Source organism: Scophthalmus maximus, chromosome 6, assembly GCF_022379125.1.
Source record: "Scophthalmus maximus strain ysfricsl-2021 chromosome 6, ASM2237912v1, whole genome shotgun sequence".
NCBI classification, from domain to species: domain Eukaryota; kingdom Metazoa; phylum Chordata; class Actinopteri; order Pleuronectiformes; family Scophthalmidae; genus Scophthalmus; species Scophthalmus maximus.
Window position 1 is genome coordinate 9203713 of NC_061520.1, and position 25479 is coordinate 9229191.

The 25479-nt window shown below is 41.6% G+C and overlaps 2 protein-coding genes across 7 annotated transcripts; both read right to left on the bottom strand.

The window, feature by feature from the left end:
* Positions 1-75: 75 nt before the first annotated feature.
* On the bottom strand, positions 76-4422 carry ddit3 (DNA-damage-inducible transcript 3). Of its 3 annotated transcripts, none has more exons than XM_035632935.2 (4): positions 4273-4422; positions 2769-2830; positions 2038-2291; positions 76-1858 (listed from the first exon to the last, which is right to left on the bottom strand). In XM_035632935.2, the coding sequence occupies exons 3-4, from the start codon at positions 2236-2238 to the stop codon at positions 1079-1081; spliced, it is 981 nt and encodes a 326-aa protein (XP_035488828.1). In that variant the 5' UTR covers positions 2239-2291; positions 2769-2830; positions 4273-4422; the 3' UTR covers positions 76-1078. The 3 variants fall into 3 exon arrangements, with proteins under 3 accessions (XP_035488828.1, XP_035488831.1, XP_035488830.1); XM_035632938.2 differs by having other exon boundaries at positions 2083-2291; positions 4273-4419; XM_035632937.2 differs by lacking the exon at positions 2769-2830 and having other exon boundaries at positions 4273-4406.
* A 7014-nt stretch (positions 4423-11436) lies between these two features.
* On the bottom strand, positions 11437-25036 carry dctn2 (dynactin 2 (p50)). Of its 4 annotated transcripts, XM_035631963.2 has the most exons (16): positions 24821-25036; positions 24441-24509; positions 23139-23147; positions 21642-21647; positions 20713-20809; positions 20505-20566; positions 20199-20297; positions 18148-18308; positions 17406-17559; positions 17081-17146; positions 16795-16833; positions 16521-16598; positions 15931-16002; positions 14804-14906; positions 13720-13811; positions 11437-12292 (listed from the first exon to the last, which is right to left on the bottom strand). In XM_035631963.2, the coding sequence occupies exons 1-16, from the start codon at positions 24854-24856 to the stop codon at positions 12206-12208; spliced, it is 1230 nt and encodes a 409-aa protein (XP_035487856.1). In that variant the 5' UTR covers positions 24857-25036; the 3' UTR covers positions 11437-12205. The 4 variants fall into 4 exon arrangements, with proteins under 4 accessions (XP_035487856.1, XP_035487858.1, XP_035487857.1 ...); XM_035631965.2 differs by lacking the exon at positions 23139-23147; XM_035631964.2 differs by lacking the exon at positions 21642-21647.
* Positions 25037-25479: the final 443 nt, after the last annotated feature.

Consider the following 25479-nt stretch of genomic DNA (forward strand, 5'->3'; position numbering starts at 1 on the left):
CACAAAATGTTCTCCAAAAATCCCAATACAAACACAGTCGATTCACAAGGCAAACAAATAAATTTACATGACATGAAATTTTCTCCATCTTTTTTTATTGGACATTTGGGATTACAGAGAAGGATAAAATAAAATGGTACGGTATTTAATGCCATCAGTGATAAAAAGCCATGCATATTATTCTATGATTAACAATTTGAAAATAACAGTGGATATGTTGGCATGTTACAGCAAAAGCCATTACAGTACAATTGTATATATATTACAGCATTGTATAAAAATAGTAAATCAAGGTAGAGCAATGTAAAAATTCCACCACAAATTCCCATATTGATAGAAAAGGTCAGCTTAGAAAGTATAGCCGGGGTCCTACTTGCTTTATCTAAATACACAGTTACACATACACACAAGCCATGAGTTATAAAAGTAAGAAAGGGTATGCATTTTCTCTCCCCCCCCCCCAGAAAAAAAACAATTCTCATACTCACACTGCACTGGGCACTTTCAAACTTTTCCTGAGCTCCTTAACTCTCCACAAATTGGGGCAAATAATCTCTGCTAGCCAGAGAGCAGCCCTTAAAGTAAGAGTTACAATTTATTGCAAAATGGTGGGAACGGATGACAATGAAATGCACTCTCTGAATTACCTTCCATCTGTTCTACATACAAATCATCAAATGCTCATAACTGCTATTTATACAATCCTATCTGATGAAATGTAGGCATCGTTTAAAATGACAAACGTTCATCAAAGCCACTGTATGATTTGCACTTGGAGCGATCTGTTCCTTCCCTTCCTTTATACATGCTGTGTCTTTTTCTTTGCCGCAGTGCTGTTGCAGCCATTTCTTTTCTGTGCCTTCTCTCTTGTCTTGACTTTCATCACTTTCCTTCATCTTGACATCTTTAGCTCACTTTTTTTTTTTTAACATCGTACTTATATCTTTGGTTTCCATCCTTTCCTGTCTAAGAGGCATTTCATGACCACCATGTTGCACCTTTCCCCCCACCACTGAGTATTCCAATTCTGTAGGCCCTGTCATTTCTTTATTTCCATCTTTCATCCTGTCTTTTATCCTCATTTCCTGGTGTTGACTAGTCTCTCTATCAGGGCTCTACGTGTCCTCTGTACCTCCTCTCCCAGCCTATCAATCTCTGCTTTCAAATGCTCATTCTGCTCCGTCAGCTCCTGTACCTTCCTTTCGTTCTCGTGCTCTCTTTCTTTGCGACTCTTTTTGGCAGACGAGTAAGATGGGGGTGTGCGCTGTGTGGAGGAGGCGAAAGAGGACAAGGCACTGTTGGACCGCTCGCTGGTGGTCCTCTTGCGTTTTCCCAGGCGGGAGGATGGGTAGACAGAAGAAGAAGAGACAGGTGAGGAGGGAGAAGAACAATTTTGAGATGGCGACTGGGAAGCTGAGGAGGAGCATGATGGGGAATCGGGGACACAGGGCAGTTCATCCTCACTGGCTGAGGGAGATGCAGGATGGATATTATTAGCCTGGTGGTGTTGATGGTGGTGGTAATAATAGCCACTGCTGATCACCACTCCGCTCGCATCCACCATTCCCACTCCTCCTTCACTCAGCAACTCAAAGAACTCTGGAGGCAGCAGGTCACTGCTGCCTCCTGCCGAACTATTTCCACTCCTCCCACTCTCAGCATCTCCCCGCCGCTCCTCTGCAACAGCTGGACTCATGCAGGAGGAGGAAGAGGAGGACGATGATGAGGTGTGATGCAGAGGCTGGGTGTTGTGGATCTCCTCAGGTGCCCTCTGGACACCTTCGCCCCACGTCTGGCTTCCGTCCGTCAGCCATGTCAGAGAACAACTCTCCAGAACATCCAGAAACTCCGGCTCTTTCTAAAAAAGCACAAAACGGAAAGGTCAACACCCGTCAAAACTTGTCAAATATTGTAGTATAGATACATTTCAAAACACCTAGTATGTGAATATATATACTGTAGATAATAAGCAAAATATTATTAACTAAACTTTAAAAAAAAAATACTAATGGAAACACAATGGACGAAGACACTCACACTCATTGTGGGTGTGAAAGCCTTTTTCCTCTTCAAGCTACTGACCTCGGTGCATGTGGGGGCACGTGCCAGTTTTGCCCCTCCCGTGTCGGAGCCCAGAATATCCTGCAGGTCCTCATACCACGCCTCCAACTCTGCACCACACAACGGCCCCACGCCAGGGGGGTACGGCGGGGGCAGGTGAAGCCATTCGGCAGTCATCTCACCAATCGGTCGCAACGCACAGATACTCGGCCACACGGTTCACACTGGACCTGAAGAAGGGGAGGCAGCCGTCACACACGGTGGATTTAGGAAAATGGGGAAGATGAAGGGAAGAGGGCAGAGCAAACGCACGCTGGATGACTGACACGTCACAATAATTCCACCTCCGTTCATTTTAAAAAAAGTCGCTGGTTTGTACGATGTGCGTATCATCACCGAGAGTGTTGCAAGAGGCAGTTATCTATACAATTATTTATTCCATGACAAGACTAACTAGGCCAAAGTGCAGAACATTGTTTAATCCACTAAATCGTGGAATGGGATAACAGTGACACAAAGTGAGTAAATGACTGTACTGCACTAAAACTGTTGATAAAGGAATTTCAAAATATACACTTACAAAATTGAAAACTCAAATTTCCAGCACAGCTGACATTAAAAATAACAAACTGATTCCAATCACCATCAGAACCTGACAGACATGCAGCATTCAGAAAAATATGTAAAATATGAGAAGACCAATTTACCTTTAGAAATTCTCTGTTAATCAAGTATGCCAATATGTTGGAGATAACTTGTCCCAACAATTCTGAAAGAAAAAATGAGTATTTGATACATTAGTCCCAAAAATGTAAGCGGAAATTTTTTGAGAATTCAGAATCAAATTGATGATTTGCACAGATACAGAGCACATAGACGCACCAACAATGAAACATTAATAGCTTTTTTGAAAAACGATGAAAAAAAAAAAATCAAAAATAATAAAACAACTAAGAATGACAGTAATTGTAAAAAAAAAAAATCCAATAAGGAATTCTTGTCACTTAATCATTGTAAACAAAGAGCAAAACGCTCTCCACTGCGCCCCCTGCTTTCTACGGTCCTCAAGACACGCTGGGATCGATAAACAAGTGGTAAAAAAATTAAATAAACGACGAGTAAATCCTAATATCGATCTCTCCAGGTCTGACAGTCGCATCTGCTCTATTTAATAATTGCAGCTATCAGAAGGAAGAACAAAAAAAAAAGAATTCACTCAATAAAAGCCTTATTTATTATAATTATTGTAGACAAAGCTTTTAGATGAAACATGTCATTTCAATGGGGATTTCCACTTTAGGGTTAAAACGACATCCTAACTTGGATGGAGCGTTGCCAGGGCTGTGGGTTGCTACGTTACAGTGATAAAAAAAATATTAAATCCTCTGTAACTTGATGTCAAATGTATAACTTCCTTTGTGACCGCAACCATACATGCTCTACAAAAAAGATTTTTATTGACAATCATGTTATATCCTGGATATTTCTCATGGATTTTTTTTTGATTTTTTTTTTTTTGTGGGACTTGTCCAGTCAAAAGCCAAGACAATTACGTCATGGAAATGTAAGTCCAGCAGGAAGACTGGGCGAAACAAAAGGAAACGACCCGGGCACGAAAAAAAGTGGGTTTGTTAGGGAGGAAAAAATAATAATAATGGTAAAACCATATTTTCAGTGGTTTGCTTTGATCCCACACTGCTGTGAGTTCCAAGTGCGAGGAACCAGTGCAGCTGTCGATGTGTGGTTTTTTCGGAAAAGCACTTTCGAGTCAACAGCCCCACCAGTAACTGTCAGACGCAACTCGCACGGAGAAGATGAAAGCAAATTAACTGTTCTTAAAAATTAAATGACACCTGGAAACACCAGAAGTGGAGGTCGGAACTGAACTCTTGACCAAAATGATTCGAAAACGTGCGGCAGCGCACGACCGCCGAACTTGTTCAGCTGCGAGTCCGTGTGAGGGGGTGAGCAACTTGGACGAACGACGGAGCAAGACGGCGCGTACAAAAACAAGTGGATGTGAATTGTGATTGACTAAGACAACTGTCATTCTAAAAATGACTCGGGGAGAGCGGCCAGCGAGCATGCACGGGTCTCTTCTCCTCCCCCGGTCCCCGTGTCGGAGCCTCCAACTTCGGAATCCCGTTGAAACAACCACGAAAAACACCGAGTAACTCCGAGCCAGAGCGATTGACACGAATCTCAACTTACCCTTTTCCTTTTATTCGCTCGCCTTCTCGACTGTCTTGAACTCGAATGTGGATAGTTTAGTAGAAATTGTCGATAGCTCATGTTAACCATTGTTCAGTCTTGACGTCTGAATGTGATTCTTTCGGAAATTCCCGGTGGCGTTTATATGGAGGGAGCGGCCAACCGAACTATGCACGGGAAGGCTGATTCGCCACAACCAAACGCGCGACGGTGGCTGGTGGCGTTCCCAGCGTCCAATCAGAAGCGTGGAGTTGAGATCTTCTCCATGGCGACATCCAATGCGGTGAGCCGGAATCGTCTATGGAGGCGGGCCGTGCGGGTAAAGTCTGTGCTTGGTTGTCCCCGCTCTCGCATGTATAGTTTGTACGAGGAGCAATTGTGATGCAGTCATGAGACGGCCAGGACGAATTTGGGGCGTATGGGAGTCACATGAAAGGAATGATGCAATGCTTGGCAACCAATTTCTAGCCGGGGATAACACCAGCAGAATCAGAACATGTTTTATTAAACAGCGTTGGCTCTAACAAAAAAAAAAAAATCTAAAAATATACATATATGCACGGATGGATAGCGTATGTCGAAGAATGTTTTTTTTCCCGGAACAACAAGGCTGAATCGATTTGCTTATTAATCGTTTAATTACGGATAATTATATTTTTTTTAAAAGAAGAAAGTGATCCATTTACTTATAACGTTTTTTATTAAACGTGTCGCCAGCCGCTTGTTTCCACCTGACTGTGGTTTACAGGTGCTTAAAGTTGATCGGTAGCACCTGACATCACACACCTCCTTTATCCTGAATAATCCACACGGGGGCATGGAGATAAATGATTACAAGTAATAAAATAATTCGCCTTCAAGCGGACACTTTTCCGCCGGGATGGTGGATTCTGGTGGACAGGTGTCTTTTTTTATTTTACCAGCTGTTTGTTAAACGCCAGACGCTCGAGACGCGCGCGCGCGCTCCGTGGCGGCTCCGCGAGACGAGAACACACGCCCGGCCGGAGGAGCCCCCCCCCCCCCCCCCCTCATGTCCGGATATATTGTCAGCTCTTAATGATGAAACTCAGCAGATTTCTTCATTAGACCGCGAGAAAAACTTTTTTTTTCTCCAATAGTTCTCTCATTTGATTTATTTATTTGTTTTTATTGAATCAGTGTAACTGCTGATTTATTTGCCTTTTCCCCCTCTCACTATAACACAAGGCTCAATTTTACAAAAACAACATCGACTGACTGACACGCCACAACAAAACAATACGTCCATGGGCATTTTATGATAGATTATAGCTGATGCATAGTTATACTTATTTATACACTGTATAATTGAAATAGTAATATTTTCAATATTCCCACACCAACTTTATTCCCCACAAGGTCACATTCGCCTATGATTGACTTAATTGTCAAGATGAAATTCACCATTATAGATGATCTTCACTTACATTATATTATAGCTCTGTGACACCATAAATCGATAGTCCCTATAAACCTACCATATTGTTTATAGATCAATAAACGATAAAATAATCACTCTAGCTCCTTTTTGAAATATTAGTGTTGCCATAGTAGCTGCTGCTGCTGCTGCTGCTCAACGTAACATTTACAGACATAACTGGACCGTAAAAAGAATATACTGTGTACTGTATCACAAATTCAGTATTTCACACGAGAAGGTTCACACGAGCATTGTAGTTTTTTGTGTTTTGTGTGACACCGTATCATTGATAAAAGTCTAAATACACATTGAGGACGACGCACACAATTAATGTCGCTAATAAAAAATGTAAAATATGAGATTTAAAAACCATTCATGGGTTCAGCCAGGTCGCCCCCTCGAACACAGAAGGAGCCAGACACAACATGTTGTCCTGTGAAGGTGATGGTGTTGGATCATGGAGAGGGTGAACAACAGCGTCAACCACCACCACCACCACAACAACAACAACAACAACAACACAACACCACCAGGTTTCATGTGTGTGTCACTGTGGATGCGGGCTCCTCGTCCCGCTGCTGACACTTTTTTCTGCCCTTAATCCCAAACTCAGCACACACACACACACACACACACACACACAACTGTTCTCCATGCGCTGCGCGCGGCGCAACGTGCGCAGCCCCATAGCAACAGCGCCAAGCAGCGAATAGAAAGCTCAAAAACTGTCTCTAGGACCCGGGTTAAAGCGCTGCAGGAAGCACCGCCAACACGTCACGACTTGAGTGGCTGTTGCTGAGTAGTTCAGCGTACTTTCTCTCTCTCCACACACACACACACACACACACACTGCCCCCCTCCCTCTCCAGCCCTGCCGTCTGTTTATTTTGTCAGTCCCATCGTCTGTGTTGTGTTCATCATGAAAACACTGTTTACAACCTCAGATCTAGGTTGCCTCTTGTTCAGGGTTTTATAGAATAGATGATGATGGTGATGATGGTCCCTGCTTCTACCTGGTTGTCCTTTCAGTGGAGACCTTTATGATAAAAAAAATATGATAGAATCAATATGCTGTAGGAAAACAATTGTCACTTATTTGCCTTTTTTGTCTTCCGATTTTTATTTTTCATGACACTTGTCAAGTGACTTGAGGTCAGAGTGTAAACAAACTGGACATTGTGCGTTCATGTGGATCAGCTGTTAGGTTAGATTTGGTCTGGTTGTATATGGAGGTATATGTTTTCCTTGCTCGGAGCCAGATCTCACAATGCCTTTTAATAACTACACAAAATGAGCCATTTATTACATCATAGATTACATATCATGCCAACAAAGCAGGACTCAGTACTGCAAAAGCCCATATAACTTTACCAAACTGTAATATCATGACAGGTGTATCTATAGTTACAGATATATAATACAAAACACTTAAAAAAACAACAATATGTTTCAATAATAATGACAAAGAAACAAAATGATTTAATTCCAAAACTGTGGACGAGGGAATTTATTTGTCTTTGTTGTGCTGCCACACAGATTTAGAGCAAATGCTTGTGTGTGTGAAATGTAACCAACAAGCAGAAATGCAAGAAAAAACAAAACAGTGGTGGTTGCTGTTGTTGTTAGTGTTTTTAGTTTATTATCTACTAAAACTCTAATCTGGGTTTATTGTCATTCTTTTGTTTCACAGACAGAACGAGTCTGGGGAATTTCCAGTCACCGCACACCATACTCCTGTCTTTCTGTCCGGTGCCCTTGGTCAAGGCTCCACACCCAGTTACACACACACACACACACACACACACACACACACACACACACACACACACACACACACACGCCCCAGCTGTCGGAAATCTTCCCCTCTCTGAGGGGGGACCAACTGATACAGCTGTTAACATGGTGATACAGTAAATCCTTTTCTCCCTCCCTCTCCCTCTCTCTCTCTCTCTCTCTCTCTCTCTCTCTCTCTCTCTCTCAACATGTCCTCCAGCTCGTTCTCTCCGTCTCTAACAAAGACGTCCTCACCTTATCAGAAATTGTGGCCTTTAGGTGGGATCTGGAAGAAAAGACAAAAAAAAAAGTATTCCAAAAAGAAAATCTAAAATCTCTGGCAGTGTGAAATGTCACTTCAAAGTTCAAAGTGACAGTGACACACTGGTGACATATTCAACGCGTTAAAAATGTCAGACAATTATGACTAACAGTACTTTGTCTTTAAGGTTCAAGGTTTCCCATCTTTACTACATTCATCTCTTTTGCCAATGCCCACGGCAGCCGAGGGCCAATATTGCAGTTCTCTATTGTCTGCTGCTGATGCCCATTAATCGACTCATTTGCATTTTATTTGCTCAAGAAGTTTCCCATCCATCATTTCCTCTACAGCAGAACACCCAGCATTCACACGAGGCAGCAACTCATCTAAATGGCTGTAATGTTTAAAAAGGATTATATACAAGTTATACAACCACTGAAATTTTGTCATCCCTTGTCGCCCCACCCAGGTTCACCAGCTGAACTGTCACATCCACTTGTTGAGATTCCTGCGTTCGGAGCTCCAGAGCGACTTTGCAGACAATCTAGTTACGTATGTTTAAGCCCGGAGCGTCACCTATCTTCACCCTACCATCTCCGTCTTCCCACTTTGTCATTCGCTACAAGCCTAATTCTGCCCCACAACGGTATCCACCCTACTTTCACTGCACTCACACCTCCACCCACTCCACCTCTTCTGTCCTTTCTCTCTGCTCCACCACAGGCGCCTCGCCCCCGTCCAACAGACCGTTCAGGAGAACCTGACAAACTGATACAGGGGTCCCTGAGCGATTTAAAAAAAACAAACAAACAAACTACATTTATCCCTCTGCAGCTTGTCGTGGATATGTGATGTCAGATGTTGATTCTCTGCGTCTAGATTTCCTTGCCTCTGTCTTATTTACAGCATCTCTCCCTTGTTAGACATGTTTCTATTGTTTGCTCAGATAGACGCAATATTTGTGTTGTAAATAAACTAGAATTTAAAAAAAAAAAAAATCACAGACACTTGTAATGACAATTTCCACAACCATTTTGTTACAGTGTTTTTTTTCATGATTTTGCTTACAGTACAGAACAGACACGAATAAGCATGTGCTATAATGATCATCCAAATCTATAGCTGCCTTGATTTTTTTAATTCCTTGCCGTCAACATTTGTGTCAAAGGTAAATCATAAGGTGGGAAAAACAAAAACCAGCCCCAGCGAGGGACTGCAGGGCACTTCACTTTAAAAGCCCGTCTGAAGAGGTGAGTTTACAGGCAGCAGGACAACACACACCAGGCTCCTGCTCCATCCTCATCTTCTTCTCCCCTTGGTTCCCCCCCCCCCCCATATGAGTACGAGAAACAGATTTAGGAGCAATTGGTGCCCCCCCCCCCCCCCCCCCCCCCCGCCTCCCCGCTCTGTGCCCCCCCCCCCACCGCCTCCCTACTTTGCCCAGTGGAGTAAAGGTTGGTGGAAGCCGAGACATATTAATACATGTACAGTTCACACGAGTAGCAGTATATTCTAGGATTTATGTGACTAAAAGTCCTCTTAAGAATATTTTTTCAGTTTTGATTCTCAACCTATTCTGTTGAAATTGACTGTTTTTCCAACAGGGATTCTGTCTCGATCGTTCATTCGCTGTCCATTTATCCTTGTTGGTATTCAGAGAGCTACAGTCTGAAATACATTTTTAATATTTCACGCCGTTGTTAACAACATTTCGAACTGAACCCCTGGTAAACCCTCGGCCGGTAACCGCGTGGAAACGGGTCTTAACAGATGGGGCTGGGCCGACCCAATCTGGTGCACCCAAAATAGAAGGACAAATGCAGTATAACATGATATACAGTACACACAGTATGTCTCTGTGCTCATCTGGGGCATTCCCCTTCTAAGTCGGAGCTCTGGATCTAATTCCCTGTAAGCCACACTTGATGTGTCAGGTCCGAGCAGGCGGGTTCTCCAGCTCACCCACAAGTGTAGGGGAAACGGAAGGAAAGTTCACAATCACAATTGAATTCACTCTGGAATTGAAGAGAGATGTGACACGGGGCAATGAGATGAAGCTACACGCTGAAAGAGTGCAGCAGAAAATCTGTAAAAAATCAAATCAAATCCAAGTCAGCTAAATTATCCAGTGGCAGACATGTGGAAAAAATGTTTCTATCCAGCCAAAGGGGGCCGTCAACCCAATCTGTGTCGACCGTCCAGAAACCAACCTTTGACTGGCCTTTTTCTGCCTTTGACTCTTTGAATCCCTGTTAACTATTAATCCACTTGTGGCAGCTTGTTGCATAATTTACTTACAGTAACTCTGAGGAGCTGCTGTGCCTGGATGACTCATCCGAGGGCACCTGATCCTGACCCTGAGGTTCGTTATCTGTCTGCCTGGCGACACGAATACCATCACCTGACAGCAAACACGCCTGGTGGCTGCGGTTTAAATCACGCGTCAGATTAGTCCCGACACGAGTAAAACCACTGACTCGATCTTATTGACCTGGACGCTTTATTGTTTCTTGTAGGTGTGTTTACAAAAAGAAACAAAAGCATTTGATTTCATTTTTCTATGGTCCTGTCAGGTTTGTAAATTCTTATTGTAAACAAAATATATATTTCTGGGACATTTTTATGCCTTTATTATAGAGCTGGCGGTGGAGAGGCGCGGAGGGTTATACAACAAAGGAAGAAAGGACCATCAAGTTTGGCAAGTTTTCTTTCCTCCCCATTTATTATATTGTTCGTCCACTTACAACGAAGTGAGTGTGGAACGTAAAGTTATTATTCTTTGTAAATACAAACTTGATTGTTATGAATGTGACATTTTAAGGGTGTGATAATATTTCTACAGGGGGATTCTTTCAAAGTATAACAGCATGCAGAATAGTTCACAACACTCATGTCTACTGTAAGCGGACTACCTGTGTTTGGCCCTGTTTTATTACATACTATGCTGACACCTGCTGTTCATTAACAGGCATAACAATTATTTATATTAAAGATTTTTTTTTAAAGATTTTTAATATCTACATGATCAAAAGGTAAGAATTCAATTGAGACAGCAAATATTTTAAATTTGTCAGTGTATGAAATAGTTTCACATGTATCACAACCAGGAATTTGACTATATTCTAATATATTTTTACGATGCAAAGTTAGTATGTTGCTTTGCTACTCTTTATCATTATTACTTCACTGTGTGATGCTCTGCTTCGTAAGGTTAAAACAAAATATTGATTTCCTAAGTAGGGATGATGCTGGAAGACAGAGTTGATCGTTTACTTATGAAACATAAATTTGCCAGTTATCTGGAGAAGGACAATGTTCTTTATTAAGTCAATTAATTGATATGTAACAGTGTATGTGATATCTCAATTTGGTATTTTTTTATTAATATTTTTGTCTTATTTTTTTCCCACATTTTGAAGTTTTGTTTTTTGTGAGTTAAGATTGTCTTGTACTACCAGAAAGGGAAAGGCCAAATAAAAATGTAATTTATTTTTCCATAATGTTCCAGAATTTGGCACAACATGGCTACATGCTCAAGAAAAGGGGAGAAAGAAACTTGGTAAGATTAATACTTTAAAGTTGTGATGGTATTTTAACTTTTATATTTTCCTTCCAACCGATTCAAGAGCGAGGTCAGCGGCTATGTGAACAACGTTGTCATTATCAAAACATGAAATAACATGAGCCGAGCTTATCGCACTTTGTTTCGTTTATTGATCGGTTTCCATGGCCACAGATGAGCAGTACAGTTGACTGGGAGGCAATGACGAAGCAGATTAAAAGTTGGTCTGTGGCATCTGGTCTCAGTCATAATATTATAGTTACAGGCGACTGAGTGTGAAGAAGAAAAAAAGAAAAGAAAAAAAAAGGTACACAAGCATATTTACAAGCTTTTCTTCCGTGACATGGCCCTGACACTTCTGCTACCACTGTATAGAACAACTGATCTTGATTGAGTTTTTCCATTTTTTTTTTTACATAGTTGACAGCATGTTAAATGTGTCACCTATCAACCCAACATCACTGTGAACCATTTCATCTGACCAACGTATACAGTACAAATCTAGTAATAGTATGACGTTCCAAAGGAATGACAGAATTTCTTATGTTTTAATACTAAGAATTATAAAAACAATCCAGTCTAAAAGTCGATAAGCAGGGGACTGCAATCAGAGGGAAGTGGAGAAATGTGTTTTCAGCTGATATCAATCTGATGCAAGAGAAAAGGAAGAGGAGAGGAAAGGAGGGTGGACAAGAACATTTTGTCTCCTTTTTTTTTGTTATTTCGTCTTTTTCCAGCGTTCTAATATTCCACTTTGTGAGAAAAAAGGCAGAGGCATGAGTAGAGATCGAGAACGGGACAGTGTTAAAACCCCGGTCCCCTCTCGGTGCGTCTCTAGCCAGATATTAATTTGTCCGTGTTCTTCTCTCTCCTGGACCGACCCAAACTCTGCCAGCGCTTATTTGGAGAGCTTCTTCATCCGCTCATCTAGTGAACCAAAGTTCTCTTCTATAGCCCCCAGGTTTTCCTTCATTGTCTGCTGGACCTTGAGGAGGAAGAGAAGAAAGATAAACAGTTAGGTGAGAAGTGACAGAGATGGAAGAGAGAGAGGATTAGGGTCGGAGGAGAAAGGTGGTGTAAAAGTGTAGAGAGAGGGTTAGTGAGAGGTGCTGACACAAGAGGTTACCAGATTTCTAAATCTAAAATGAATAAATGAATGAGAAATTACAATATTTTTTGAACGCAATATCTTATCAACCATTTTCATTCTGTTTTATCAAAGATAAAACATTCACTGCTTTCCCATCATTGTAGATATCATGGCTTTTGTAAATTGGGCTGGACGAAACAACATTCGAAGACATCACTTTTTACATGTCACGGACAGATTAACTGATGATAGAAACAATTATTACATGCAGCATTTTATATTCTATCTATATTAAATATGTTTTACCCAAATGTGTCTTAGGAAATACAAGTTCAATTATAATGGGTTTAATTCTGAATATGTTATTGAAAGTCGTCATTACAAAGGAAATGAAGTTGCAAGAGGCGACAGAATAACTACGACTTGCTGAATAAGAAACTGTGTTTTCTGACGTCAGATTCAGTAACTCTCTACGGCCGTTGGCAACTTTCAGGACACAATGGGACACTCATGAAATTTCAAACTTCAACAAAGCTCATCAAAAATAAAGGTTTCATTCGACAAGGCACCGCTTTGTCCGTCTGGGCAGGAGCTTTCGACTGTGGACGCTCAGGTTAATTGTTGACTCCAGACGAGACTCTGTCCTCCTGAAAGGAAGCTGCACTTTCTCACATTGTCACCTTGGACCATGAAAAGCCGCCTTCGCCGCACTCTGAAGTGTATTGTAAGACGCTTCTTAGACTCATTTATTCCACATACAATAGAGGCTTTTGCCAAGTGGCTGAGTTTATCAAATAGTTTCAACATTTTCACTTCTGTAAAAAAAAAAAAAAAAAACTTCTGTTGACAAGAAGCAACGTCAGGGATCGAGCAAGATGTTCACTTAAAAGATGCAGTTTAGGCCAGTGGTGTGGCGTCAGGGCAAGCAGTGCTTGACCAAAATTACTCGTCAAATATAATGACATCTCTCTCAGAACAGTAATAAATGTATATCCTCTTACTGGTCATTGTCTCCAGAAGTTAGGTTGACTATCGTTCATATGTCATTTTGTAGGCGTGTCTGATGGACAAAGGCTGGGGCTTGTCAAGCAGACGAGGGAATAGTATTTTTGTACGTTTCTGCATATGCATTGAGGATGATACAGGGATCTCTGACAGGTGACTAGCTACAGCAAGCTACAGACAAGTGTGCCTGTCGAGCACATTGCGAGTCCCACACTCTTCTGTGGCATCCTCTGTCTCGGGGGAGACGATGGGAACAGCATTACAATGGATTTACAGTATCTCGTCTCCCGTTGTTCAGTCGAGCTTGAGGTCCTTACCTGTGTCAGCAGAGTGTTATTGTCCTTCAGAGAGTTGTTGATCATCTGCTGAGTGGTGTCCAGGTGGGTCAGCAGCTGGCCAAACTGCATGGCTACGAAACAGGCGAGAAACAAGTTCAATCTGAGACTGATAAAGGACTTGCCTGAAAGATTAAGCCGAGTATTTACTCGTTTGCCTTCATCGGTAAAGAAAGATGAAATCAGTGCAGCTAAAACCTCATTGAGCGAAGGATACTTTCGGCTGTAGACTGTGACAGATCACCGCAGACAGAGGCGGGATGATAAATGAGCCGCTTCAGCTCTCAGAAAAAAATGATCAATATGATCCATTAATGCCAAGGTTCTGCTTTCATGTGCTTAATAACAAAGAGATGATGATGTGATATCTAACATCATGCATCTCTTTCTCCCCAGGGGGGAGTTGAACAGTGCTGAAAGAATTAGTCTAATTCTATTAGCATTTTCTGTCTCCCTTTTCACTGATTTCTTGCCCTCTGTGATAATAGAATGGCACGGTTTAGGCTAATTCCGTTATCCATTTGAATTCCATTTTCGCTTAGTTTTCATATTTCGTCACACGCATGCACACGCACACACACACATGCGCGCACACACGCACACACACGCACGCACACGTTCCCATTGCGGATGTAAATCTTTGTAACCATGTATAAAATCCAGCACAGTTGCTGCCTGAAAGCTGATCCGGGTTCACACCCTGTTATGTTCAGTTTCTTTATCCTACATAGTTTGAATCATTAATGCCACTCCCCTGCCCCCCACTAACCTACATACATCCTCCCCTTGAACTCTCATGGGTGTCATTCCAAGGTTCTTCTCCGCTCACATAAAAGCGTAGAACATAAATTATCCACGTTTCCTGACTGGGGTGAAAATAAACCGACCCAATGGAGCAACATTATCACAATATTTGCAATATGAAAAACCAATTTTCTCAACACCAGGACATTCTTGTAATTATTTTTTGTTTAGTTATGTGACAACAAATAATATTGTCTCACGACGACAAAAAAGTATTTTGAGCTAAAAACCCAATAAACCAGTTCCAGTTGCTGTGCGTTACCTTGCTCATGCAACTCCTTGACAGCGACAAGCCTCTGCACCACCTGGGGTATAGAAGTGGACATGGCATCCCACTTCTGCACCACGTCATAGAGCTGCGACACCTGACATGTAAACACACACACATTTAATACCAACATAAAGCTCTGCAGCTAAAAGGCCAAAGGATTGACAAGTGAAATAATCACTGATCTATAAACAAGATATAAAAATGGACAGTGATGAATGTTTTCCTGCAACTCAGTATATTATCAACACAGTGTTACTGTGGTGATTGTGCCATGTAGACTACATGTCTATCTGCATCCACATAAAGATCAACATCGACACCTACATTCAAACTCGACTCCATGATGGAGCTACGGCTTTTTGTACCATTTCAATTCTTCTTAAAAGTAAATCATAATTACAGTATTTCTCAAAGCCCAGAACAGCAGGTTATTTCACACTTACTAGTTTAGCAGTTTTTCTATTTGGATTTCTTATATTTGTTTACATTTGTATGTTGTGTTGCCTGATACCGTGCTGCTGTAACTATTTCCCAGTTTGGAATCAATAAAATTACATCTGTCTATCTACAATAATGAAAATAAACACTGAAGTACTTTGTGTATCACAATAATGATAATATAGCTAAAACAACCTGCCCTCTACTGGTCTATTGAGGGTAAAACACTATACGAGAGTTGATGCCTACAACAGACTCATGAAAACATGACCCTGGATGACATGCACACCCCACAGCTGGATCTGACATTCGTAGTGCCTGATGATTAAATGTTGGTATGTCTGTGTTAGCCGTTTGTTAAAAACGGCACGAAATTCACATTGAATCTACGCTGGTACTCGTCATTATTTAGTCTGGCTGCCACGGGCTAGACTTTATCAATTCTGAAAATGAAAATCTTTAAAAGAGAGAACCAGGAGGATTATTTCCTGTGACGCAACAATATTAATGGATATATTATACCACTTCTGACCAAAACATCTCGGCTTCATGATGGCAGGAATCTGCCTGGAGTGTCTTTCACCTGAAAGTGTGGGGGACTTGCCCGTTTTCATCGATTTTACGGAGCATCTGAGATTTATATGGCATTTAGTTTTCATGGACGCACAGGGAAAACTAACCTTGTTTTGTGTATCAGCATCCTCAATTGCCCCCTTGTGTTTTGCGATCTCGTTCATCTTCCCGAGGACACTCTTAATGGGAGTTAAGAAAAAAAAAACATTTATTAAAACTCACCAACAGAAATATACTTTCCAACAACCCCCAAACATCCTTGATTACCTTTTTTATCCTTTTTTAACGAGAAAGTTACAGTAGATACAAACACATGCAGTATGAACGGCTGATAAAAAAAAAAGTTTTCTGTTTTTTACATTTGTTAGATACACAAGATACAACTCGTATAAAAGTTGGCCTTGGATTTGCTGGGCATCACCTTAGCCAGAGCTTGGCTAGCTGTTTTCCCCTGTTTGGTACATCCCAGACTAATCTCTGTACTAAATAAAATTCAATTGAGCTTCTCATTGAAACCTCCATAAGACAGCAAAACAAACAGATCCCCCTGAAATAATTCATTCCTTCAAAACAAAAGGCATTCATGGGAAATCTACTGTACAAATAAGGTTGTAATTAAATCATAACAGACCATCTGTTAATATCCAAAGCCCCCTTCCTTTTCCCTAACCAAGCACGATGAGCAGGAATTAGTTACCTGCAGTCTTGCCTCCACTTGATCCAGAGTGGAAGAGTCCAGTGCACTGACTCTCGCCTGCAGGAGTTCTATAGTGTCCTGATAAAAACAACACACACAAACACACACAGACACACACACATATTATATGTGAGCAGCAATGAACAAACCTGGAGGAGCCAATGTCCCGTTTGAAGTGTGAGTCAGTTCTCTGGCTGCACATCAGATACACAAAGGTAAAACTACAGAATACAGATTCCACCAGGTGCTACGAAGAAAGTAGACGACCTCTTACCATCAAACTGGCTCCTTGTACACCAGTGCTCAGTGGTCCCTGCAACAGAAACACAAAGAGGTGAAAAAATGACACTTTGTTAGGGGGAGATGAAACCAGCCTCATCTTTTACATAAATCAAGTGGAAGATTTTCTTTTCGTTTCGGAAGCATGGAAATTCTGCTGGTGTGTGAGTGAAAGAGAACAGGAGGTAAACAGATTTAGTGTGAATGAGACAATGTGTGAAGATGTGTGTGTGTGTGTGTGAGTGTGAGAGAGAAAAGACTGAGTGTGACTCGTCGTGTACCTGCTTGTCTGATCCGGAGCCAACAGAGATTTCCAGCTCAGCAAGACGCTTCTCCAATTCCGCCATCTGCAAGGAACGAATAACAGCAACACATGGTTGCACTGTGACAACAGCATCCTACAAGACACAAGACACGCTCACACAACAATCCATGCACACAGCTCTCTCTCTCCCTTTTGCATAATTTATTGCCATTAAATATTCTGACATTCCTCTCAAGACAATGTAAACACATACATGTCAAGGAGATCAATGCACTGAAACATATGCTCGTTTTATGAGTGAATTCATCTCAGTCTAAGCCGCCTCCACCACCCTACTTTACCTTGGCAGACTCATTGAATTTCTCCTGCTCCGGTCTGCTGTGCAGCTCATAGAGTACCACTCCGTCTGGGCCCTTGGCCGATGCCGCCGGCTTGCCGTCTCCCGCGGTGCTGCCGCGGCTGCCCTTGGCCACCTCCAGCTGGGTGAGCAGACGCCTGCGGGAAGGAACGAAAAAGGGAGCAAAAAAAAAAGGATTATATGTTCAATATTGTTATCTGGCCCCCTGTGCTGCCGTGTCTGTGCCCCCTCCCTCTCTCTTGCCTCCGGTCTTTTCAGGGTTGATAGTGAAGTGCATGGTCAAGGTGATCTTTTTACAACACTTGTGTTCTGACAGGTTTCCAGTCTCTCTATGCCGACTCTCACTTAATCCCTCACCTTCTGCAGTTTCTTTCTCCCTTCCTTAATCATCTGTTCATCACTTCCTATGCTCCTCAGGAAGCGCTACGCTGAGATTGGCAGGGTTTATGTGGGCAACTGATACCAGCTGTACTGCCTTTTCCTGATCTCCTTCTCCCTCCTTTTATCAGGGTTGTAGTCCAGGGCTCGGTGAAATGAATTCCCCTGCTCTTCTCTCTTACGGACTCACACCGTTTCTTCAAACTTCTCGATTTCCACTACGTCTCTTCATACAGTCCCTGCCAAGTAGCTCATCGTTTCAACGGGGTCTGATAGGTTGTAGCATCAACTTTTCAGATTTCAAATGTGTTGTTCTTCATCACCTTGTCACCCTCCTTTCAGCTCACCTTGTCAGTGCTCCGTCTGGGTCGGCCAGGTTGATGTGCGCCTGTGGTCCCAGCAGTGAGTCGAGATGGGCAGAAACCAGCTGCTGTTTGAGCTGGGCGGCCTGCTGAGCCAGCACCACCGGGGTCAGGCGCTCCTCTGCGTTGCTTTCCTTTGTGGCAGCCTGTAAGACGAAGGACACTGAGGTAACTCAACAACATTGAGGTTGGTTTTTTTTGTTTTTTAATGCAGTGGTTGATTAAACTGCAGATGTTTGTTTTGTTGTTTTCACATGTGACAGAATTAAGGGGGAATTCCAGTATTTATACGTTGGCCTGAACGACACATTCTCACAATTACAACTGCAAAGGGAAACTACTAACCACACTAAATAACTAATCCAGCTAATGTCTCGCTTTATTTATTTCTGTTTGGACTCAGAGACAAAGTGTTTGGAATTTTTTATGTAAATTTTAAGTTTATTTTGAACAGGGAGCTGATTTCAACAAGTTCAACTTAAAAAATGTCTAATTCCACAGAGAAAGCAATTAAATGAAGTTCATATTGTACTAGTATCATATTGGCCAAAGTACCAAAGTACAATGAAAATCCAGCAGGGAAAAAAAACACAACAACTTAAATTATCTCTTAAAAATCCAGCTCTTCCCCAAATTCACTGCTTTTACAGCTCGTTTGAAAGCTTCCGGTGACCGTAGTCAGAACGGCCACAATAATGAGGACAAACTGGTTGAAAAAACCCCAGATTTGCCATTAATACAAGTATGACAAAGGACATTTTCACTGATGCCTGACCAATAAGTTACCTCAAACTATGCCACTCTCAGTCATTGTGGTTGTGCAAGTGAATTACAGTATGTTCTCATCCAAGCATGCAGCCTTTGACTTCAACATTCACGCCAGCTTCCCCAGTGGATTTGAATACATCGCTTGGAGCATGTCAATTGCCCCAAGGAAGACTTTCATGAGTCTAAATTTAGAGGCTGTAGCAGAAAAGCAGCTTGTTTCCACAGTGAGGCAGCTCATTCTGTCAGTGTGACCTGCATGAGCTCATAACCACTGCAGATACTGTCGGTAAAACAGCCGATTCAAGGGTTGTACTGGAAGTTGGTGTTGACAGACCCTGCTCTGTGTGCATTCGGGATAATGACACGCAAAGTTTATTCATTTCTGGGTCGTGTTTTTTTTTCTTTTTTCCCCACGTCTAAATTGCAATTCCTTGCACAAAACTCATTTTGTGGAATGAATTTTTGGTAGAGGTGTTGGCAGTACTTGGGTACCAACCTAATGCACAAATTCTCAAAAAGACACTTTTATTTTACGGTATCGTAGGTACCGTAGATGCTGACAGTAATGGAGAGAAACCATCTAAAACTCTATTAGAATGTTCTACGCTGATGTCAAACACAAGCGGAACAAGATGGAGGAGGGCAGACACGGTAAACCACAACATGTGGAAAGGCGGCGGCAAATGTGGTTGCGGCAACAGGTCTGCAGCAACTTGTGGAAAAAACTAAAAGCACAAGAGTCGTGTATGGAGACATATCTAAGCACCTCCAAGACAGTAATCAGGGTGAGTAACTTTATATTAACAGCTAGTCATGAAGATGTCCTGAAATGTTACTGTAACTATCTGCAAATTAAGACAGTTGGCATCTGCAATCTCAACGTTCACAAAGGCTAAAGTTGTCTTGTTCAGGCCAATGTCGTGATAGCACACAACGTTAAGTTCAGCTTGTCAAAATATAATTTTCAATTTTTAAATGAATATTTTCATATTGTTGGTCTGTCACTGTGTGATTGGTTCTATTTTTTTCGCCTCGGTATCGAACTTGGTAGAGAGAATTATAGAATTATAGACCATATTTCTCGTACCAGGACATTCCTACTCTCCTGTGCATCAGTAGACACTGGACATAAATATAACATCTCTGAAACCACTCGAGAAAAGGTACAGGCAACAAGATAAAGGCTGGATAATCAGTGTAAACCGTCCCTAGTCAAGTCTTATGGGTGAGGCAGAAGTGTGCTTGTGTGTGTCTTGCTAACAGTTTACCTGGATGGTATCCACCTCCTGCGTGAGTTCCTGGATCTCATTCACCAGACGCTGGTACTTCTGCTGGGGTGTCTCTTTCACTCCACAGCCCTCTCCGAGCTTAACAACGATGAGAGGAGAGAGCATTGAGAAATAAAAAGGTATGAATATTACACAACAGCAAAGTGAGTCAAGCACAGAGTCTCAGACTCCTTATCAGAAAACACATTTAGCAAATGAAATGAAAATCGTGGTGTTGTTGTTACCATAAAAATGGAACACCTAAAAGAAAAAAAAGCTGATTTCTGCTGAATAAAATATACTCACAATTTCAAATTCTCCCGATTCATAGCCCACTCTTCTACTTTTACTGATTCTGTCTGAGAAGTCTGCGAAAAGGAGACAAAAGGGATGTGAGAGAAATCCAGAAAAACAAACAAAGCAGCAGAATGGAATCAGTATCAAGTCCTTCAGTTAATAAGTTAACATGCATTGATAAGTTAAAAAAATTATTTTTCATCCAGCACAAACTGACCAAGTCCCTTCGTGGTGACATGCTTGTCTTTGAACTTGTCATAGGCAGCGTTGGGGTTGACCACGATCCTCTCTACGCTGTCACTGCAGAGCTCCTCCTGTTGTTGGACAACAACAGGAAACAGTGTCAGACCAGTGTGAACAAAATCAGAAAGGACTGATGAGACAGCAAACATTTCACAATGAGCAAAAGGTCTCAAAGCCCAAGGCGGACTTGAAATATGTTGGCGGATGAGGTAAGATCCGGGAGGAAAACTTAAACTTGATCATTGCCGTGGAGATATGGTATCAGAGATACTGAATTATGTGTTTGAGTCCATGGGTGTATTATCGCACACATAGGTCAGATACCCACAGAAATGAAAAGTCATTGAAGCCATAAATCATGAAAATATGCAGGAGACTCACAGCCATTATTTGTGGCACCAGATGATTTCAATATAATTTAGAGACGAGAGACAGATGAGCTAAATTAGATATTACAGCCATGTCAAGGCCTGATTGTGTCAGAAACGTGCGAGTCATTATGGAAATATGGAAATCATACATAATTCGGCATGAATCTGCTATGGTCAAAAAAAGTATTAAAATGAATGAAAAAAGGGAAAACTAAAATCTAGAAGCCGCTACATTCACATTTCTAAATGATGCTTCTTTGATTAGTGAATTTGGGGCATACACAAGACTGTCATTTGATCAACACTTCCATGTGATCTATCATGATGAACTAGAGCCTATGGATTGGATTAAAACACCAGTGACACATACAGATAGATAGATGGCACGAGTCCGGACTCACACACAGAAAAAAAAAAATACAGAACAACAAGACACACAGAACACAACAAAGTTACACAGATGAAGGGAAGGAGGGAGGAGGAAGAGGGGTTGGTGGTGGTGGAAGAGGAGGAGTGTTAGTCAGGCTCTTACCAGCTCCTTGGGTTTCCAAAGAGAGTTAGAGAAAGTAACGGAAGAGCAGAGGGAGAGAAAAAAGTAGGGGGGAGAGAGAGAGAGACAACACAGATTAATGTGGTTATCACATGCCATGCACACAACAGGAGCAGTCGGCCAGGGTCGGGGGGAAGATAAGAAAGAAAGCAGTGTTCTGAGAGTTTTCTGCTTAAACCCTGGAGACACTTTGTTCAGACAGCTCGTGATGCCTACAGTTCTTTTATCTCTCCCCTCCAATTCAAGGTGGTATAATGCCCCATTAACACCACCAACTAACTTTCTCTGTTGATTATTTATAATGCAGTTATCATATGCTCTCGTGGAGTGCACTGTATGTCTCACATAAAAAGGAAATTCAAGAAAATTCAAAAAGAGAGTTCAAAGTGTATTTGAATACATTCCAAAAATGGACGTAAATCGCACTTAATAACACGCAGTTCATCGCTAGACAGGACTTATCATTACTGTATAATAACACAAGGCTGGGAAAAACTATGGCACTAAAAAGTGAGTCTGCAGCTCACCCGTGACTAAACAAACATGAGTGAGAGTGGAAACACAAAATTTGTGATGACAAAGATCTGGCCAATAACTTATCCACCTAATAAGATAATGCAGATACTTATCAGAAGCATCCCTACATAAAATATGCAGTATACACTGGGTAATGTAACTGTGTGCATCATTGGCTTCGGTGTACACTGAATTTCTGAGTAAATTAGCAGGAAAACCTGTAGGACATAGAAAAGCCATCATCATGGCCAATGATTAATTGTTGTCTTATTGCATTTTTTAAAAATATGTTTCTGTCTGTATCATGATACTTTGACTCACCAGTACCTAATGAAACAATCTGACATTTCTATATTAACTATATTAGTTAAATATTAACTAAATGTCGAATGCAGATTCTGACTCAGATTTTGTCATAACCATATTATCATGCAGTATATCATCATATTCATTAATAGCAGTGTGATATATGCAATGTCCCTGAAAGACCACACATTGTAAACACAAGCCTTTAAAATGTCCAGTTAGTTAGTAAGAATAGTGTGGTTAGTCAGGAGGCACTTGTTAGAAAACAATGACAGGTTAACAAAGGAAATCTCTGAAACAAATAAAAAATCACTTCTCTGTCAGGAGACTAAAACATAAAGACACACTGGGGCCTTCACTGCTTTATCAAAGCATAGCAGAATGAAAGAGGGAGTAAAAGTGCAGCTGAAGACCCATCAACATAATTATGCCCTTGAAAAGTTTAAACGAGCAACACAAATAGGAGGAAAAGAATCAATCTCCTGCACTTCAAAACAGTCAACAATCAATGAATTACAGAGCACATGAGAGTCACTCTATTAATCTTTAATTTCTTCCCAATCAAAGGAGGTAGGAAAAGTTGATATGAGATTTTACAAAAAACGTGCATAAAAAGCATGGCATGAAGCTCACAGAGAACAATTGTGCCAGTCTTACTTGTACAAACTAGGGGTCCAAGGAAGGGTGGGGAGGAGTCAAAACATGGGCAAGGGTATGGGGGGAACGAATGTGGACACAGAAGGGAAAATACCATTAGGATTCACTCAGCTGGTCAGTAAGAGGCCAAGACATGTATAAAGCATAGTGCGACCAGTGTCCCTTGACTGTTTAAAAAACGCTTCCCAATAAAACTGTCAAAAAAATCAACTGAACTTAAGTTGTGTTAATGATGGTAACAGTGAGATTATTAAGGCATCACAAAATCACCATCATGACAGAAATTTTGTTGCAGACTCTGGTGCTTTGGGGGGAATGTAATCTTATCTTCCCCTTAAACACCTCTGTCCATATGTAAATAAGCAGTTATGCTCATATGCTAACAAATGGAAGATAAACATGAATTTGTATGGAACAGCCAAAACATTGTGTCTTCCTATTTTTTGTCATACCTCTTCCACCTCCAAAATGAAATGACACCTCTTTTAACATAGTTTCAACAAAAACCGAACAGAAACACCTTCAGGATGAGGGATCGATTGCAGGGCTGTTGTACTAGACTGCAGTAGGTTTAGCTACTAGGAACGTTTGAAAAATAGTGCACGAGTTGTGTGATGGTGGAATAGTTCGAATCGGCGGTGGAGAATCCGGTACGAACCCTGGCTTTGCCTATACAGAGAATGGTTGTTGTGATGAAGAGACCCTTTATTAATCCTTTAGGTGTCTGTGTGGGGTTTCTCAGAAATTGTGCTCGTCTTTCCGGGTGGTGTTCTCGGTCCTGTTTGTATTTTCAAATGTGGTCAAGTAACTCAGTGTCTCGCATCTATGTCTGCTATAATTCAAAGACGGGATTCTGATATGATTCACTATCTGTTATATGCAAGGAGATCACGGATCACATTAGTGTGTTTGCATTTCGTCCTTGCATTGACAGGGATTGTGTGATAGGATTTCAATCAACGATTATTGAAAATGAATCCCACAGAGTTAGTAAGAGCAACATAAATGCAGTGACACTCACTTAAAATATCAAGAATAACAGCTCAGTAATTACAGTAAGGAACATCGGATTACTTGCATGCATCAATAAAGCACTGCTCACCCACAACCAGTTAAAGTGAGCCAAGTAATTGCATGGTTAGGTATTTAACTTGTGGCAGGAAAAACGCACACTGACCAAAATGAAGAAATGAGGAGTTTAATCCTAATATTAAGTATCAACATTTGTTAGCTAGTTATGTTAGCTCAGTAAAAGTCTGACGCCCCTAACAACATGCAGTGAATACAAAAACGTCCACTCACCGACTCGAACTGAGCCTGGTCATCTTCTGGAAGGTCGCCGGTCTCGTAAACATCGGGCTCGTTGAAGGCCTGTGGAAACAATTAGGTAAACAAAACATAAAAACCATCAGACATGCCGTTTATTGTCGTTAGCCTGGCCAACGCCCCGGCCCGTTCTACAACACATACTCAACAAAGTCAAACCTTTCTCTTTGCTTCACACCGCACCACATCACCAGAAAAGACAGTAACTAGCGAATATATAGTTATTAATTGTTTAATAAGTGGAAGCAATAAGAAGAGAACAGCAGGGATGTTAGCGAAGCTAGCTGTCACAGTTGTGGAGCTAGCGCCTCCTGATAGCAATTAAGCTAGCCTATCTGCTAGCATTAGCCACTTACGATTCCTGGCAAGTTTGCGTATTTAGGATCGGCCATTGTCAGCGGGAGGCGAAGACGACACCACCGAATCAGTACAGAATACGAAAGTAGTGCTATAAAACGTGTAACGTATCGATAGACTGTATGGACTTGTGACAGAAGCTAACGGTAGATGAGCCAGCAGTCTCTCAGCCGGCGGACTCTCCCCTCTCCAGGCTGATGTGGTCACTAGCTTGATTTGACAGTGTGTGCGTTCGGTTTCCCGAAAGGCACCGGCGGAGGGGCGGTGCTGTGTTCCGTGTTACTGTGAGAGAGCTCAACCGTCGCCAAGTGCTTTGCTCATTGTGGGATTTGTTGGGTTTTCCCTGTAATATTGTAATATTTACCTCACTATGTAAAGTACCTTGAGACAATGTATGTTGTGATATGGCGCTATACAAATAAAATTGAATTGAATTGAATTGAACGGGCAACCAGTAGCAACAAAACAAACATCCCCGAGAAAGTGGAGCATCATATGACGCATGCGCTCATGTGACATGTAGGATTTACTGCCTCCTTTCTGTTGTTTAGCATCGATTTATCTGATTTTACCTTTAAATACATTGTTATTGTTGTAACCATGGCGTATTTATCTTATTTTCTTCGACAACAAAATTATGTTGTATTTATTTTCATAA